We start from the raw sequence: 20,364 nt of genomic DNA on the forward strand, positions 1-20,364 counted from the left end.
GAAAGCTCATATTTGTTTGGCTTAATTCCAATTTATAAAACAAAGTGATAATGTCCCAAAGCAATGCATGGGAACACTAAGGAATGCTGTTTGAGAGCCACCATTGATTCATTATTTTATAGACAACTAACTATGCTCTTCATCAGAGATCTTACACCCAAGTTATCTTGGGTCAACATCATCACTGATCCAACTCCACTGAAGTGACACAGTTACACTCACAATGTTCAAAACCCCAACTGCTACGAGACACTACAAATGTAAAATATACAAGGATCCCATTGGAATTCATTGATACTGCACATGGCATGCAGATTTATTAGAAAGACATAGACAGTAGCTACTAAAGGAATCTCCCCAGGAGAATTAAAGGTGTCCAAAAGGGAAGTTTTCTTAAGATGGCTGAAACCTTTTCTAGAGAAAGAGGTCATGTGGTCCTCCATATTTCCCCTTTTAGTCACTGTAGGGAGCCAGGGTGGTTTGCCTCCGAACCAGAGGGTAAAGAGCCACTCTCTCAGCCTGAGTGGGTGGGGCCAGACCAAGCTTACTCCAACCCCCGGAAGGGGAGGAGTGGAACAGGACGTACAAAGGGCGGGGCCCTTAGCCCAGTCAGGGCACACCAAGGAGGGAGGGAGGCACAGGCTGCTGGCTGTTCCCTCCAGACCCTGCTGCTGAGCCAGGGGAGGCCCTGGGCCAGGAGAAACCTGACCTGGAGGAAGGACTGGGGCTACCAGGACTGCCAGCTGCCTAGTACCTGGAGGAGCCAGGCAGTAACCCGGGCCAGCATGAGCCTGAGGGGGAGTGGGAGCTGGAGCGGAATACCCTGATGAGCTGGGGGGACCAGAGGGACCCGCTCGAGAGATTGGGTAGGAAGTAGCCCAGGGGCAGAACTGTACAGTGCGGCGGGTCTATTTGGTCAGCATGTTGCAGATGGCTCCCCGCTGACCCAGTGTCGGGACCCTTTCCTCCCGCCACTGTCAGGGCCCTGGGCTGGAACGCAGTGGATTTGGGTGGGCCTGTGTTCCCCTACCCTGGCCAACCCGCCTTGGGTAGCAGAATCCTGACAACGCTACAGACTCTTGCCAGCGCTCCCCCTGCCTGAGGGGCACGCTACAGACTTGCCGGCGCTCCCCCTGCCTGAGGGGTGTGCCACTGACTCTAGCCGGCACACCTCCCTCCGCTAATTCCCCAGAGACAGAAAGGTGTGATCAAGGCCGGCCGGTGAGGCAGTAGCTCCCCACTGCCCCCCCCAGCGGCTCGGTGGACCAACTGAAACCTGTCACAGTCGCCCTCAAACAAAGCTCTGTGCATCTATCCCTGAAACTCAATCTGCATGTTGAGAGCAGCACCAACTAATTCCAAAGGAATCTCTGCATATTTTCAGTTAAACTTGGTAAGATTCCAGCATCATCAGGAAGGCTTCCCTTAAGGAGAACTTTAACTCTTCCTGGGAGATTTCTTTAAGTGTTGCCTTCATCTGGCTCATCTTTCTAATACAAAGAAGAAAAAACATTTTCATGCTATTTCTATAGCAGTTAATGTAAAAAAATGTGTGACAGAAATGACATTTGGGCAAAGCTAGGAATATGGGCTTGGTCTCAGATAATAACATCTCAAAACCAAGATCCAATCCGAACCTATATATTCCTCTAAAATATTCACATCATCTGTTGTAACTCACCCAAAACTAAAGAAATACTACGAATGCATAACATTATTTACCGCTCCATCTTTTTATGATTAGACACTGCCCAAGCTTCCAGTGCCTCCACTGCAACAGACCTTGCACATGTACCTACAATGCGTGAAACACTTGATTCCAGATGAGCAATTTAGGAAGACCAAGGCCATAGTAGAACAATTTGGAGTTGCAGGAGGTCTAGGAGAATCCTTACAGCAAAAACTTCTAGATAGAAGGGAGAAGATTGGAAACTGGGTAAGTAAATGCACATTAGAAAAAGAATGGCTTGTGTGAGAGGCTGCTCATTTATAAGTTATTCGTGATTACCTACATGAGTTACATGAAAAACCTTTATATAAGGTTGCTATAAATCATGTCAACTTTTTGGATCAAGTCCAGGAGTCAGACTAGATTAAAACGTGCTGGTGTTTCTACCCACATTCCCAGAAGGGTAGACTGGAATGTTTCTAAAATGACTAGCCACTGATATTGTTAAAAATATAGATATTTACAATGCCATCATTAGACTTCAGGGTCAACAACTCAGTAGTATGGATGAGGGCAGTTCACATCTCTCAGAGCCATCGTTTTAAGCTATTTGCACACTCAGGCAGAGAGCGCTACATCACATCCCTTTTGGAAGGCTTTCTGGGGAGCCTTGGGCGCTAGAAATTTTTTATTTTAAAAAAAGAGTTTGAATTCTGCACAAACTGATGGGACTACAAGGACTGTGGGCATGGTGTACTATGGGTACCAATTCCATGTGATCTCTGATCAAATCGAATTATTCTGGGCGGTATACATGGGGAACATGGTTTCAAAGAAGACTATTATTTTTCTTTCTGTATAGTATGTCAAAAGATTTGCTTAAAATCCCTCTTTGCAGAAAAAAAAATGTATGCGCCATGCTGAAGACCTCAATCTTTAAACAATCAAGGTTTCTGCTCCCTAAAGCAAGAAAAGTTCAATACGTTATGGATAAATTGTGTTTGATATTTGCAGACAGTTACAGGCCATCCATTCTGAAGCTGTCTCTTCTGGCCAATCTGAAAAATGGCAGTAGTGACAGCATATTGGATAATGAATGAGTGACAGAAATTGTAACTAAACTAGAAAAATGGTATGTATTCAGGTTTATCCATCTCATCTAGGAAGAGGTGGAAAACCTGGCCCCACTAAAGTCAATGGAAGTTTTGCCCTTGACTTCAGTGAGGCCAGAATTTCCCCCCAGCTTTAGTGATATGATCCACAAGAACCTTTGAACAATTAAAGTGTTCCTATATTCAGACCTAGATTGTAATGATGACATGACAGCTGGATTTTAAAAGCCAACGCATTCCAAGTAAATAATTCTCTCCCTGCTATACAGACTACACACAGATATCATCTGCAAGCTGCACTGAATGGTCAAATCTCCTTTTGTTATTCTGATCCTGAAACAATAATTCATCTTCTTTGTTGGAGAAAAAAATACATTTATTAAATAAAAATGTGTTTCTAATAACTATTTAAGGAGAGAGCTGATCATTCAAATAAGAAATGTGACCTGCCTGAAGGGTACAAGAATGATAGTTGAGCCACATATAAGGCTTTTCTGAAATATCACAACATCCAGTCTGGCTAGTAAAAGTAATCATTCAATTGTTAAGACAAACTAGAGTTATTTTAATTTGGAATTTAACTTCCCAGGAATAAAGCTTTGGCCTCTTTTCCTGAAGACTCCAGGGAATGTGGGGGAAGGAGTTATTTTCAACATCTGTTCCAATAACGTTGAAAAAATCTCAAAGGAAATCTTTTTCAGCAGATGCATAAATTCATAATTAGTTTTGCATAATTTCTCTGTTTATATTTACTGTACTCAAAGTATGTCTGCTAAATTCAGACAGACAACTTGATTTTCCAAACAACTCTCTGTCTCCCAAAATGTGGTGATCAGCAACAGCGTGAAACAGTAGCTGAGGATATGAGAATGTCTTTGTTGTACTTTCAACTTCTGTACACAAATGCTTAGGAGGTCATTACTTGTGCTTGTATGGGCCAAGTACTGATAACTATCACACTCTGACATGCCAGCAGTTGATGTGCTTCTCTCCACATCTCTCAGTGGCATAATCCACCTACAAATTTGTTAAATTAAAAAACAAGCAAACACCCCATGCTGGAACTGCTTTGAAATTTTGACCTTCATATGGTCACATGGACCTAAATTTTCAAATGACTGGTGTTTTAGATGACCCAATTTTGGAGTTCCCCACTTCAAATAGTCCTGATGATCAGATAATGCTAAGTACCATCCCCCTCTTAAAATCAGTCCCTTTGAGGTTTCTCACGTTGGGCATCCAAAAACTCAGGCACCCAGAATCACTAGTCACTTTTGAAAATTTAGGTCCTGATGTTGCTTGTTTTTTAACTACAGTATATTGTCTGTCTAATTTGGGCCCTGATCTTGGAACTGATGGCATGTAAGTGGACTGCTGCATATGCATGAAGCCCCATTGACTATCATAGGGTTCTGTGCAGGCTAAGGATTCCACCCATCCACTATTATCTGCAGGATCAGGGCCTTAGATTATTAAGTTCGCTGGGGCTATGTATACCTCTACATACTGCACAGCAGTAAGTACGCTGAAGGTGCTTGAAAGATAATAAAATTAGCATCTAGGCAATATCAACCGACATTTGCAGCAACTATCTCCACAAGGAAAGCCTACACTGGTTAAATTCTACCCATCCTTGAAAATACAGTTGGGGCCATTAAGAAATAAACACTTACCATTGGTTCTTAAATCTACTTTGTTGTGAACAAATATATAGGTAATAATACAATAAACTTGTTTTTTTTTTATGGTGTACACTGTAAATTACCATAGATTGAATGATAGGATAATGGATTTGTGGCTGATTTAGAGTGAGCTGAGCCCACTGAGCCCAGACTGAAAATGATCAATGGCCCCATTAATCAAAGCCCACATTTAATGCATAGTGCCACCCCCCCCACACACACACACACACTCTTTTACTTGGTTGTAAGATGTTTCCTCCCCTTCCCTTAGGTGTTTAACTACTGGTTGGATGACATGTACCTCAGCAACCGGTTGGCTCTTCCAGTCAATTCCAGCCCTGCAATTATCTTTGCTCGTCAACATTTCAAGGATGTGAATGACCAGCTGAGGTAACGTATTAAAGACCACAGCTTTTGCCTCTGAAAAAAACCCTTTAAATATGCTACTCTGGCAAACAGACAAGTAGCTTGTTTGAACAAATGAGGGTGCCAGTCATTAAACCATTCCCTACTGTACATACTGGCTAGAGGCAGCTTCTAGTTTCACTCACGCAGAAACCTTAAGTTAAGAATTATACTTTTTAATAGAAAATTTTGCCATCACATTTATCATTTTAGACAAAATATACTAGTGGAAATTTTAAAACTAGGGATATTTGTGAAGCATCTTAAACTGCTCATCAGATACTTTCCCAAATCAGAGCTCTTTGCTGGGAAAAGAAATCCTGACTCCATGCGTGCTGTTTAGACTGGAACAGTCTCCAATATGCTACAGTTACAACTCAGCAAGCTGTAGCAGAGCCCTACATGTCAGCCACCCTAATCGGAGGTCTTTGCGCCATGCAGGAAAAACATTTGTACTCAGTTGAGCATCTCCTGGGGACTGATGAGTAGGGAAAATATAAGCCCAAAAGTTAGTATACTGCCCCATCTCCCACCATGTACCCCCAGGCTGCGCAAGTGCTGGAAAGTGGGCACTAACTTTGCTAGTGTCAAAACAACCTGAAAGTGCAATGGAAACAACTGGGATACCAAGAACTAGTATCAAGAAATCAACACCCTCCGACAATACGATAAAATCCATTCTAAAACAACAGTGAGTGCTTTGTTGTCATTGATCAGATAACAGATTAATGTAAAAGACTGCTGCAGAGCCCAAAGAAAAGAACTTGGAGATACAATATTAAAACATGAGCTAGAAGAAAATCGTTTCCAGGGCTCATGAAGAATTAGGCTATGTACAACAGAGCTGACTTGAAGGATAAGAAAACAGGGTTTGGGGGAGAAGGGTCCCTTTAACAGACAGTGTTTTCAAAAATTACTTTATATCAAAAAGTAATTGCATTACTCCTGATTATACCTGCTGCTGCACGTAAAACCAACGAATTCTGGAGCCCTGTTCCTTCTAAAATCACCAGTATCCAAAGAACATTTTTGGTGTTGACCATTTCCCTATATGGATATAAGGGTGGCTAAATTTATTTTAAAAAGTGAAAACAAAGAATAAACAAAGTTTATACAAGCCAAGTACACAACATACATCCCCAGATGCTATTAAAAAAGTAAGCTTCCAATTCTCAACCTTTGCCAAATCTTTTTAAACAGCAATACAAAGCAAAGCTACTTTCAAATATTGCAGATTTCCTCTTTGCTTTTAGTACTTTCCAGCTGCGCATTACTGAAACACTAAATTGCATATGAATTTATGCTATTATAATTTTGAAAAACAGCCAGAACCTTGAAGCTGATCTGTATTATATTAAAATTTTGCATAGATAGAGCACCATGTCTTTTTTTTAAACCTACTCTAAACATTAGAATAAATGTGCTTCCTCTTGTTACTGAATAGATTCACTGTGCACATTCTTTTCTATGAAACTGTTTTGCATTTCTCTAATGCATATGATGTGTAACATGCAAACACTTTTAGCATAGAAGATCCCATTCAGAAACACAGCAAATGGGCGGTCTGAGGAAATAATGTTCCTGCCCTACAGCCATGGAGCAAGAGTATATATTTCAGGACAGCAAGTACTTCAATACACCAGGTAGTATTTAAGTGTTTATATTGCTGAGACTCCTATCAAGGATGCAGCCCCCATCCCGTTCTGTAAACAACTACTTCCAAGTATCCTCTTGTGGTATCCAGTCTAATTTTGTTTAATTGTTAAGTAAGGATCATCATTACATGATTGTAAATTCTGTGGGGCAGGGATTGTCATTTTGTTCTGTGTTTGTATAGCACCTAGTACAATGGGGTCCTGGTCCGTGATTAGGCACTATGCTCATAAAAATACATAACACTAATTATATACACTAGTCAACAAATTCTTCCTTTGCATGTGTATTTTAAAATTGATCATAGATGTTGTTTTTTTCTGTTCTTGCCAAGAGACAGACTCCGTTATGCTGTAGAGCAGAGGTTCTCAAACTGTGGTCCGTGAGCTCCATTCAGGTGGTCCGTGAAAAGTTCTCTCTGAAGTGCATGCCTGGATGGCCACACACGAGAGAATAAAGGGCTATCCACCTAATTAATGGAGTTGCGCAGGCAGGGCTCCACTAATTAGGTGCCTGGACCCCAGAGAAGACACACATGTAAGGAGAGGTGGTGGACTTGGGGGGAATAAGGGGTAGGTGGGAGGAGGCAGTGGGGTGAGAAGAGGGGATGGGGGGAATCTGGGATGTGCAGGGCTGTGGGGGCCAGAGAAAGAGGCAACTTTTCCCAGCTCCAGGGCTGCAGCTGCTGGGGAGAGACGGCCCTCCTTCCCAGCCTAAGCTCTGTGGCTGCTGTGGCAGGGGAGAGATCAGGGGCTTCTGTGGTGTGGGAGGCAGGGAGAGACCCCCGCTCCTTCCCAGCCCCAGCTCGGGGTTTGCCATGGAGGGGGAGAGAGGGAGAGCCCCCCTCCTTCCCAGCCCCAGCTCGGGGACTGCCGTGGCGGGGGGAGAGAGGGCACATCCATCGCATTCGAAAGATGAGACTACTGATATTAAAATATGAGTTGTGTGCTTTTATCTGTAGAACCAAAAAAAATTAATTATTATTAATTTTTTTTATATAGCGCTTTTATCTAAAGCGCATTACAATAGTTAGCTAATGGTACAAAATAACATTTGGAAAGATCATTAAGTGGTCCGCTGAGACTCAGCAATTTTCAAGTGATCTGCGGAAAAAAAAGTTTGCGAACCACTGCTGTAGAGTATAATTGATCTTTATGGGCCTTCTTGGGCTCAGGCTGAACTCCCAGAAATGGCACCAAGTTGCTGCATGGCAAAAGAGTGAGGTTATGTCTATTTTTCACTTACAGGTTTGCTGCTAATCTCATTTCAGGAGTGCTGGATTATAAAGCTTTACTGGATGCGTAAGTATTTTGGAAATAGAATCACTGACTGACTACAAATATAAAGAGCTCTGATTAGGAATGCTTGGAGGTGTCCAAAGTCAGGCTACATTAGGCCATAATTCGTTGGACCAGTCTAATGTTAGGAACTGAAATGGTTCAGGTATGGTAGCTTTGGCAACACCATGGTAGCTTTACATGCTTCTCCTTTATGACTACAATATGAGGTGCCAGTTGAGGATTCTTCATAGTCATGTCAGTCATCTGTCAGATACACAGTTCAACCTACAGTACAATGTAAAAATCTGACTAATGTGACTGTTTCAGATGTACCTAAGGAGTCCATCCTCTCCAACCACAGATCAATGAGTGGCAGTGTCATAGCAAAAATAACGAGGAATCCTTGTGGCACGTTAGAGACTAACAAATTTTTTGGGGCATAAGCTTTCGTGGGCTATTAGCCACTTCATTAAATGCATGGAGTGAAAAATACACTAGGTAAGTATAAATATACACCACATGAAAAGATGGGAGTTGCCTTACCAAGTGGGAGTCAGTGCTAACAAGGCCAATTCAATCAGGGTGGATGTGGCCCATTCCCAACAGTTGACAAGAAGGTGTGAGTATCAACAGAGGGAACCAGCCACTCCCAGTCTTTATTCAGGCCTAATTTGATGGTGTCAAGTTTGCAGATTCCAGTTCTAAAGTTTTTTTGTTGAAGAATGGCCACTTTTAAGTCTGTTATTGAGAGTCCAGGAAGATGGAAGTGCTTCCCTACCAGTTTTTGAATGTTACAATTCTTGATGTCCGATTTGTGTCCATTTATTCTTTTGCATAGAGACTGTCCGGTTTGGCCAATGTACATGGCAGAGGGGCGTTGCTGGCACATGATGACATATATCACATTGGTAGATGTGCAGGTGAACAAGCTTCTGATGGTGTGGCTGATGTGGTTAGGTCCTATGATGGTGTCCCTTGAATAGATATGCAGACAGAGTTGGCAACGGGGTTTGTTGCAGGGATTGGTTCCTGGGTTAATGTTTCTGTTGTGTGGTGTGTCATAGCAAAGTTTGCTAACAGCCCTATGTATTAACTTGAGAACCACCAGTTTAGTAAACTCCCTCACAAGTATCTCTACAATTTTCCATATTTCTGATATTCACCTCTCCACCGTGGTTAATTTGTTAATAGACATCCCCTATCCCATCCCAAAATAATAAACCCCACGAGAGGAAGCGTAATCACACCAGGTTCTACTGCTGGTATTTAACCAAAAAAGTTGTAATCCATTTTTCCTGTTGTAAATGTAGGAAAATATCTCCAGCAGTCCTTGAGAACTATTAATAACAGTATTTTACATATATAGCACCATTCATCCAAAAGAATTTTACAAACTACATTCCAGCAGTACCACTGAAATGCATCCACCCAAAGAATGGAATGTGGCAGACAACCAAGGCACAGTACACTGCACCATAATGGAGGAAGGGAACATTTTCAATCATGGGATAATGAGAGCTCCCTTGTCACGCATCCTGACCAGCATTCTTTTGGGCCAGGGAAAGACAAAGTCGATATTTAGCCATCCGAGGTCTCACCTAGGGTGACCAGATAGAAAGTGTGAAAAATCAGGGGGGGCGGGGAGAGGAGGCAATAGGTGCCTATATAAGAAAAAGCCCCAAATATGGGGACTGTCCCTATAAAATCGGGATATATGGTCACCCTAGTCTCACCACCTGTGAATTGACTATAAGAAAAGAAATTGGAAGGAGTTGTTGGATTTTTTTACTTCAAAATCTAAAACTATTCAAAAACTTATCACACTTGATTGCTCAGGAACATGTGCTTTTGTCTAAGATAAACTATAGAACTGTATGCCATATCTGCATATCTAAAAATACAGATGTTGATATGTTATAAACTACTTTGTCACTACATCTTTACATGACAGTACGGTATGCATCTGTGAAGAGCTAGGAATACATATTGCTTAGCAAAGATGTAAAATTTTATCTTTAATATTTTGACCTGGGTTCCTTGATCTAAAGAAGACTTGTCACAGTATTCCTTGCCTTTCTTTAATAATTCTTTACTCCTTTGTCTATGAAGTTCTACTGTTGTTGCTTACCTTTGGGTACCAACACTAATATTTCCTCATTATAACTATTAATATTCCAATATCCATTGTTGCCCTTTTACAGCCATAGGATAATCAATGTAATCCTAGCATCTTTTGAATCACTACATAGGCAAACACAATAGGCACAAAACTAGTATGCAAAAGCAGTTCATAACTTTCCGAAGTACAGTAAAAACTTTATTATCTGGCATGTTGGTGGAATGGTGGTGCCGGTTAGTCAAAAATTCCAGTTAAGTAAGAGTTATACTTATCAATGGAATACCAATTTTCAAAGAAATAGAATACAAAAAATGAATAAAATATAAAATAGTATACAGGTACTGTACTCACCAATCCAGTAGTAGTAGTGCACTGCAGAGTGATTGGTTTCTTGAAGCACTTAGGTGTATACAGCTAAAGTTTTCTATACAGTAGGTTATCTTATGACACTACATATCACTATGGGCTGCGCATGGCGGACACCCAGATCACTAAAAATAAACTTAACACTAAAACTATACTGAACATAATTTAATCTTTGATGATTCAGAAGGCACTTCAGGATCTTGCAGTGCCTTGGCGTCATCATTATAAACATCAATTATCATTGTAGATGTAGAAGGTGTAGGAGATTGCGTTGAATCTTTAATGACCCTCTGACATACCCTTGAAGCTGGTGTTTTGAATAAATCTCTGGTATCGGCTTGCTTACTTGTCTTCCACCTCTTTTGCATAAAAGTAGAGTGTAGAATATGCAGTTGCATAACCTCCTGGGCAGTATACTAGTCCCAGTTACTAGAATGAAGATTTGTAATGGGAAATATCAGAAATGCTGGTTAATAGAGCTTTCTGGTTGATAAAGTGCCGGATAACACAGCTTTTATTTGTATGTAGTTTTAGCTATGTAGATAGCCCAGTTGCCTGGGTAAAGTATTTCAAACAAAGCCTAACTTAGACAGACAAAAATATTATAACACAAGAACATAGCTTAAGGTATTAAATCAGTGCAAGTTTTGTTGTCAGAACAATATAGTATAATGTCCCCTTCCTAAAATCATTATAATCACAGGCTTTCTTATCATCATTGTTATTATATACTATTCTTGTAAAAATAGGCCCCAAATGAGATTGGGAATCCATTGGGCTTTGCACTACATCAGAATATAAGAGACTGTCTCTGGCCCAAAGAGCTGACAATCTAAATAGACAAGACAAAGGTGGAGGGTGGAAAGAAATGAAGTATTATTATCCCCATTTTACAGATGAGGACCTGAGACACAGAGAGATTAAGTGACTTTTCCAAGGAAGTAAGTCATACAGGAAGTCTATGGCAGACCTGGGAATTAGACAACTTTCTCCTGGTCTAGTATTCTTAACCACAATACCAGCAATTTCCCTGTGGCCCCTGCCTACAATGACAACTATTTTAGTTTCTACTGCATTGACAGTATAATGTCCTACAATCTGTAATCAGAAAAGAAAATATTCCACAGAAAAGTAACCAGATTTTGTTCTGGTCACTAAAGAGGCACTTTAGTGTGTATTGTTGCCAGACTCTTAGCAATTAAAAAGGATCCAGCTGCTAAATTTCAGCCTTTACTTCCCCCATGTGTCACACTAAGGACCAAAGTTGTTTGGCAGTGTCAGATTAACTCCTCACAGTCAAGATGATTCCCCTCCATCCTGCACATTCTACTGATTTCCTGAGGTGGAGATGTTTCCCTTAAACATTCTAAGCAACTCTAGCCTGGACTTCCAGTACAAACCAAACATGGCCTTCTAGGGCAGAGATGGGCAAAGTACGGCCCACAGGCCACATCCGGCCCGCGGGCCCGTCCTGCCCAGCCTCTGAGCTCCTGGCCCGGGAGGCCAGCCCCCAGACCCTCCTCTGCTGTTCCCCCTTCCCCGCAGCCTCAGCTCACTGTGCCACTGACACGATGCTCTGGGTGGCAGGGTTGCAAGCTCCTGGGGCGGGGCGGCGCGGCTGCAGAGCCCGGCCTGACCCGGTGCTCTGTGCTGCGCAGTGTGTGGCTGGCTCCAGCCGGGCAGTACAGCTGTAGCGCCACCAGCCACAGGTACTCCAGGCAGCACGGTAAGGGGGCAGGGAGCAGGGCGGGCTGGATAGAGGGCAGGGGAGTTCAGGGTGGTGGTCAGGGGGCGGGGGTGTGGATGGGGTCGGGCCGGCCAGAGGACGGGGCACAGGGGGGTTAAATAGGGGCAAGGGTCCTGGGGGGGGGCAGTCAGGAAGAAGGGGGGTTGGATGAGGCGGCGGGGGGCAGTCAGAGGCAGGGGTACTGGGAGCAGTCAAGGGACAGGGAGTGGATGAGGCAGGGGTGCATCAGGGGGCAAGAAGCAGGGAGGGGCAGATGGGGGGGGAGCCAGGCCACACCTGGCTGTTTGCCTCCCCTAACCGGCCCTCCATACAATTTCCAAAACCCGATGCGGCCCTCAGGCCAAAAAGTTTGCCCGTCCGTGTTCTAGGGTGCATGTCAACTTCAGATGTTCAGCTGACTTTCATTTATTCTACAGAGTTTTGAGGGTCCTTTCTAAGCAAGCTCCCTACTCCTATCACAGGACTCTTGGGGGTCCTTTTTTTTTGTTTTGTTTTTGAATGGGCAGGGGCTACATATGTGAAAGATTTTATACTGGATGAGGAAAAGTGCAAGTGTACTGTATATTCACAAATGATGAATATATGTTGCAGTCACTGATTTGCATGCTCTGCTATTGTTTGAGTCTCCAACACATATTCATTGAATGCAAATACAATTGCTTAATGAATATGCATGAATCTGCCAGGAATGATGTATTTAACTTTGGTATGGGAATTCATCTATTTCCTTACACTGTAATCTTGTTTTTATTATTCCATTTGTATTGTACCTAATCTAATTGTAACAGAACAAAGGACAGATTAGATTTCTTTTCCTTTCTGTGTCTCTCTCTTTCTACTTTTCTCTGGCTTTGTTTCTCTCCTCTCTCTCCAGCAATGCTATACCTGTTGATTTTGCTCGTGGACAGCTGTCTGGTCATCCTCTCTGTATGAAGCAATACTATGGACTCTTTTCTTCCTATCGTCTTCCAGGCCATACCAAAGATACTCTTGTGGCCCAGAAAAGCAGCATAATGCCAGAACCAGAGCACATTATTGTTGCTTGTAACAATCAGGTGAGTAGACATTATGTTTTTAAACCTTTTCCTCTTTCCTTCAGAAATTGGGTATGCATAAATTTGCTTGATAGCAATGTAATAAGATCATTGGTCCAGGATCCCATTGAATATACAATAGATGATGGCACTGGACTCAGTCCTGAAGCCCATACTCAGTTCTTATCAGTGATATGCTGCCAGCAGTTTAACAAGAAGCTCCCATCGTTTTGTTCCCTTCCTAGCCCAGCTTACATTGTGAGTACACTGCTGCAGCGAGGATGTATGTGGGACTGGGGAAAATACTAATTTAGTTTCCACTCAAATAAAAACACTTCTCAAGCAGGGAAGCAACACCACTGGCAAACAAATTTATACAATGTGCATTTGCTGAAATGTTTATATTTTAACCTGAAAACTCTATTGGGTATATTGGCATACCGCATAGTGTTCAGCATGTATAATTTAGAGTGAGGGTGAGAAGAGAAGAGACCTTCTACAGTACCCCTCCCATACAGCATTTGTTTGCAAGTTCCTGACATTTAGTACAATATGGTGCATTCCAAAGGCAAAGATTTTGCTTTTTTAAATGTATTATAAGGAGCAGAGCTGGTCACAAAACAGGATTTCTCTTCCACAGAAAATTCTGACATTTTGAATTGTGTTTTCTTTCTAAATCAAGATGAAAAGCCAAAGTTTCAGAATCATTGGCAATGTCATGAGGAAATTTTCTGGATAGCTTAAGGCAGCATCCTTGGAATCCCTGCCTGCCGGCCTGTGTGGGCCTAACAGAACAACAAGCCAACTGAGAGTAATAATGGGAGGGCAGAAGATTAAGGAACCTGTGGGTGGTGTGAAGAGTGAAGAATGACATGTCTATGGGGAAGGAACTGGCAGTGAAAGTCTATTTGTGGGGGCTGAAGATGGATAATCAGAGGGAAAGAATCTGGTCATCTTTTTTGTGGTGTAGGTTTTTGTTTTGTTTTTGGCAGGAGGGGAAGTTCTGGTAGATCTAGGTCCCAACTGGTCTTAATCTGACCCTGTCAGTTTCTCCATCAAGGTGGTTTGGATTAATCTGGAAAAGCATCCAGACACCTGGTTGTTTATCCATCCACAATAGATCACTTAATCTTCTACAGTTTACTTATTGCTAATGGTCAGCTTTTGAATGCTGGCAAAACTTTAGAGAGCAAGCAGCGTAATTTAGCACATAATAAATGGGTTATAAAAAGCTCTGTGGGTTCCACATGTAACAGTATTGCATATCCCTATGCTATTTTTAAAAGAGCTGGGACTATGGAAATTATTAACATGCTTCCTGGTTTTAATGGCTCAGGTGTTTTTAAACTTACTCAAACAATATAACCTTATTCTGCTCTCACTCCATTGTAAATCAGGAGCCACTCAACTGAAGTCAGTGGAGTTACACTGGTATCAAACCCAAACACAGGTGAGAGCACAGTATCAGGCCCCAGCATGTTAGCACACCACTTCTCTCAGCCACGTAATTCTCATTGTGCAGAGCTGCAGCACCTCCAGGCCATCCCACATTGAGCGAGATGTTTTCTTACAGAGCTCAGTATGATCTGTCTGTGATCCTTCTGACTTTTATCATTTCCCTGCAGTTCTTTGTTTTGGATGTTGTAATTAATTTCCGCCGTCTCAGCGAAGGGGATCTATTCACTCAGTTAAGAAAGATAGTCAAAATGGCAGAGAATGAAGAAGAGAGGCTGCCTCCAATTGGTCTACTGACATCTGATGGAAGAACCGAGTGGGCAGAGGCCAGGACAATCCTCATGAAAGGTTAGCATCGGCAATCCCAACCTTCTCTTCTTCATCCTCATCATCATCATCACTTGTCCTTGATGGGAGGTGATCCTTAAGGCAAATAGATGGCTAAAATCTCAGCCATGTTGTTGAATTCCTCGAGCATGAGGAAGTTCAATTCTTGTATGATTTTGAGCCTTCAGCTGTGTAACTCCAAGGGCAATACCATGTTGCGAGATTTCATCCCATGCTTTGTCTTTCATCTGATAAATTCTGAACATACCATCAGAGTTTGTGATTTGTCTATTTCTTCATGGTCAAACTGTGATAATGAGTACAATGCATCCGTAGGCTTTAGAAAGTGTTGGATAGTCTAGCACTTTATGTTTTACACTGTGTTCAGACTAAAGCAAGGTAAGGGAAATTTTCCTATTTATCTTTTTCTCTGGACAATGTTGGAGTTCATCTTCCTCTCTGAAAAATGCTAAATCATCCCTTTATCTCTGGCTCAGAGATACTAGGAAGAATACTATTTTGTGCTATTACGATTAGAAATGCACCAAAGTTTACCAAACAGCTTGTCATTTCAAAATATTTCCCCAGAGGAGTATACCCATTTCCCTTTTAGATTACTGATAATGGCTTTTCACACAATCCACCCACCCTCAGCCTTCATTACAACTAAACAAGAAAAATGGAATTTAAGCATTAACTTTTCTATAAAAATGCATAGTATAGAAATGATTTTCTGGAGACCTTCTGCCTATAAATTACAGTGTTAAGTATAGATTGGAAAATTCTCTATCTTTTTTAAAATCAACATTATTGAAGAATAATTAGGCTCATTTCTTGTAGTGTTTTCTTCATATTCAACCTGATCGTCAACTGGTGTGATCAGTGTAACTCCATTGAGTTCAAAGGAAGTTAAGCCCATTTTAATCAGCTAAGGGTCTGGCTCATTGTGTTTTCATCCACTCAGGATCCCCAGGAACATTGCCTTTGTAAGAGGGCTGACTCTGCAGCTCCCTGCAGCTTACCCTCTGTTACAGCAGTAGTATCTGTTCTGTGGATAGAGAATATCTTATCAAGGAAGTGCCAATCTGATACCATTGTCCTGCACTAAAATTGACTTGTGTTTAGGAATGTCATCTTCTGCAATGTGCCAGCTTGTTGGAATGCCCAAAGAGTTAATGTTCTTGGCTCTTCTCAGGGTTCCCTCCCAGCTAACAGAAAAATCCTTTTGTTATGCAGCTGCTCTGTCTCCAGGCACAGAGACAGAACCTGAAGCTCTAATCAGCTTTAAAAAAAACCCTCCCTGTTTTTCAAACAAAGAGAAAAATTTGTCCTTTTAAAATCCTGCTGTGCTTTTGGTTCAAAAATGATCCCACCGCTCTGCCACCATGTCAGGGTTCCCTCCCCACTCTGAACTCTAGGGTACAGATGTGGGGACCCGCAGGAAAGACCCCCCCTAAGCTTATTTCTACCAGCTTAGGTAAAACTTCCCCAAGGCACAAACTTTTTGCCCTTGGGGGGTACGCTGCCACCAACAAGTGATTTAACAAAGAATCAGCGAAAGGACCACTTGGAGTTCCTATTCCCTCAAGCCTTACACCCCATTTCCTGGGGAGGCTTGAAAATAATATCCTTACCAATTGGTTACAAAGTGATCACAGACCCAAACCCCTGGGTCTTAGGATCATAGAGAAATCAGTCAGGCTCTTAAAAGAAACAGAACTTTATTAGAAAGAAAAATGGTAAAAGAAGCACCTCTGTGAAATTAGAATGGAAGATAATCTCACAGGCAGTCAGATTCAAAACATAGAGAATCCCTCTAGGCAAAACCTTAAGTTACAAAAATACACAAAAACAGGAATACACATTCCCTCCAGCACAGCGAATTTCACAAGTCAAAAACAAAAGCAAAATCTAATGCATTTTCTAGCTAGATTACTTTCTAACTTTATAGGAATTGAATTGCTCGCTTTCTTGATCTGTCCCCGGCCAGAGGCATCACACAGATGGACAAAACCTTTTCCCCCCCACCCAGATTTGAAGGTCTCTTGTCTCCTTATTGGTCATTTTGGTCAGGTGCCAGCCAGGTTACTTGAGCTTCTTAACCCTTTACAGGTAAGAGGATTTTATAGTACTGTATCAGAGCTTTTTAACTCCTTCCCTTTAAATTCTGACAGCTCTGATTTGATTCTTCGATATTCTGATTTTTCTTTCGAGTCAGTTAACTTTGGTTACTCAATGGCTCAATACTTTTGGCTAAGTATTCAGTTGCTTTCATTGTTGAGTCTTGTGTTTGCAGCACCCTTTCACTCTCTGAGCGTCATTCCTCCAAATTCCTGAGCAGCGAGCAACATTTCTCTTGATGTGGTTTGTAAATAATCACTATGTAAACACAGAACTTCCAGTGAATTTCTGAGAGAATTCTCTGGTCTAGATACCAGCAAAGAAAGAGAGGCCACCTAAGATGACAAATAGGATATCTAGATGGAAAAAGAGTTATTTAAAAGACCAGATTCTGAAAGAAGGCTTCAAACCTCAGAGGTTTCATGCTAATGTTCCTCACAACTGAGTGTTGGAACGTATATGAGCAAAACCAGACTCTGTTTCTGTGTGTGCAATTTTATGTATGCAAACACTTTTCAAGTATTGACACCTACTTGTTCAGGTGAGAGATTGGAGCATCTGTATGTGGAGGCACAGGAAAGGATGTGCAAAACCCAAGACAGACAGATTTTGCACAAGTAAATGTCATGTAGATGTTAGTGCATGTCAAGGCTATGAAAGTTTGGTCCCAAAAATCAAACCTACCTCCTTTATATTTCCCTATTGGATTGGTAGTCAATTAAGACTATCCTTGGGGAAAAAATGGTTTTCCTAATTAAGTTTACCCCAGCATTTGTGGTATTTCCCATTCTACATGCAGGAAATTCTGTAAATACTATGGTGAAATAAATGTTAATTCTTTTTGTCACTAATTGTAACCTGTATCAGCCACCAAAACACAAAGTGCAGGAGTCATTTCAGAATTATTATTAAAAGAGCCCCTCTGCTGAGACAAAATTTCACCAAGCTGCTAAGCTCTTTTTAGATGGAAAAATAGTAATTAAGGACCTGATCCACAGCCCATTGAAATCATCAGAAAGATTCTCATTGGCTTCCATGGGCTTTTGTTCAGGCCTTTATCAAAATATCACAACATTTGGGGGTACAAGTTTACATACAGCAAAATGGTGGCCATTTTTGTATGAACTTGTAGGAAGAGAACATTTTCTTTAAAACATTGCTATTTTTTTTTTGTTTTCCATAGTTCCTTTAAATCCACTTTTCATTCTGCTTTGCAAATGGTCTGCTCCTTGGATTTCTACTTGCCATACATTTTGAGCCTGTGCTAGAAGGAAATACACATTTTACTTCTGCATGTATGCAAGGGATATAAGCGTACACATTTCATGCCCTCTTATTGCTCCCCTCTCATAGCAAATAGCTTATCCTTTGATCAGAGTATGCTTCTAATGATAAAAAAAAAAAGTCTGTCTTGTGTTTACAAAGGATACCAGATTCACAGCACTGGAAACTGAAGTCAACAGATCAGAGACAGCATAAAATATGTCAATATCTTTCTCAAATCCCCAAGCTATCAACCCACGCCACATTCATACCAGTAACCTTGACATAAAAAGTTTTCTATCCTAATACCAATTCTCTGAGTCTGTTGGTCTCATAGATCTCAACGTTCTAAAAACAAATAAAATATCAACATGGCCATGGCACTCTCATGCTGTTGGAGTTTGGCTAGACTTTCAGGAAACACCTTCATCCTGGTGAGTCAAAGCAGATGGTGAGATATAATAGCATTAAAATATGCTTAGGGGTTGACTTTGGACACCTAGCAGTTTTATTGCCACTAATGCATGGAGATCTGTCGCCGAACTGATGTCACAGGAAAAAAGAATTGAAGGGACATAAAGAGTAATAGTTGGATATAAAAAAATCATAGCTACAGAATTAGTGAATTTCAGCAAAAGAAGAAAGACAAACCGGTCAGCTGAGTTGCTCCAAACATTTGCAGAAAGAGCTAGTATAGCTTATCCTGATTTTGTTATTTTAAAAGCAATTATTCCCATTTTCTGGCAGATAACAGAAACACAGTATTGCCAATCCCAAGCATTAAAAAAAACATGCCAGACCTCAAAAAAAAGTCATGAGATTGGCTTAAAAAAACATGAGTTTTTTTTTAAAAAAATCTTTGCCTTCTGGTTGCTAAGCCTGTAGGGTACCCTTGTACCACTTTTTCAGGCTTTTCTCTGCAACCATGAGGGCAGAAACTTTTTTTTTAAATGAAGCTGAGAGTTTTCAGCTAATCATCTGTTTCCAGGAGCTGTTGCTCTAAGTGATAGTATAATAATACCTGACAGATAGAGCTTTGCATCTCAAAGCATATGACAATCATTAATGCATTTATCCTCACAACACCTCTGTGAAGTAGGGAAGGGCTACTAATATGGTAAGTCATTGCTACAGATGGAGAACTGAGGCATCAGGAACATTTTTACAGTTGTGGAACAGAGGCATAGAGAGGCTAAATTACTTGCCCAAGGCCACAGAGGAAGTGATGGAGCAGGGAATTGAACCCAGGTCTCTCAAGTCCTAGCCTAGTACCCTAACCATATTACAAAGCTTGCAATAAAAACACAAGAGTTGGCAACAAACTCATCTAGGCGCAGGTGATGGTCTACAATGGGAGGTGGGGCAGACAGAGTTAGCCAGTGGTAGTTCTTCAGTGGAGGGAGCAAAGCAGCAGGAATGGGTTTTCTACACTGGAAAGGGGTATTGTGAGAATAAACATATTAGAGATTGTGAGGCATTCAGATATAATGGGGAAATGGGGGCCATATAAATATGATTCGACAGATAAATACACAAGAAAGAATGGGTATTTAGAGGGTGAGGGTGCAGAGGAGCTATAGGGTGACATACTTGGACACTGGTCACCATTATACACACACAGTCATTCACTGTGAGTTCATATCGCAAAGCTAATAAGATTCAGAGGTCTAAATTCAGATCTGGTGTAAGCAAGTGAAAATCTACTAAAGTCATTAGAGGTGCAGTCTCACCTACAGTGTGTAAATTAGGCCCATGACTCCCTTCCCTTCTTTTCCTATTAAAAAAAAATAGTTCCTCCAAAAAGATTGATTTACCATATTAAATGCAATTATGTATGTTAGGTAAGGGGGTAAAAGGAACAAATTGTTCGTGCAGTTTTTGTTCTCTGCTAGCCCCTTGCTTTCATTCCTTCTAAAATTTTTTCCCCATCCCAAATCACGGTACATGAGTTCTTGTTCAGTTCATTTTCTGCTTACATGATAAACTTGTCAGTGTTTGACTGATTGGTTCTCTGGACATGTTCTGGTTCATTGGTAAGGGCATTTTCCCATTGCTTTGCTGTGTCTAGCATGTGAGTCTCATTTTATTCACTTTAAAAACCTAGGTTATTGCAGCCCTGACTCCATGTGTC

At 41.4% G+C, this 20,364-nt stretch overlaps 1 protein-coding gene and 1 long non-coding RNA gene across 2 annotated transcripts in view; one reads left to right on the forward strand and one right to left on the reverse strand.

The window, feature by feature from the left end:
• The window catches only part of LOC140914746 (uncharacterized), a 120,165-nt gene that overhangs the window by 37,375 nt on the left and 62,426 nt on the right, over positions 1 to 20,364 (reverse strand). The window lies entirely within an intron of this gene.
• The window catches only part of CHAT (choline O-acetyltransferase), a 41,637-nt gene that overhangs the window by 1,456 nt on the left and 19,817 nt on the right, over positions 1 to 20,364 (forward strand). Inside the window, exons 2-6 of the mRNA XM_073354911.1 lie at positions 1,745 to 1,936; positions 4,735 to 4,853; positions 7,769 to 7,822; positions 12,908 to 13,088; positions 14,693 to 14,870. Of these exons, the coding sequence (XP_073211012.1) occupies positions 1,745 to 1,936; positions 4,735 to 4,853; positions 7,769 to 7,822; positions 12,908 to 13,088; positions 14,693 to 14,870 (724 nt within the window). The remainder of the gene's footprint in view (positions 1 to 1,744; positions 1,937 to 4,734; positions 4,854 to 7,768; positions 7,823 to 12,907; positions 13,089 to 14,692; positions 14,871 to 20,364) is intronic.

The sequence above is a fragment of the Lepidochelys kempii genome, chromosome 7, assembly GCF_965140285.1.
Source record: "Lepidochelys kempii isolate rLepKem1 chromosome 7, rLepKem1.hap1, whole genome shotgun sequence".
In the NCBI taxonomy this organism is placed as follows: Eukaryota; Metazoa; Chordata; order Testudines; family Cheloniidae; genus Lepidochelys; species Lepidochelys kempii.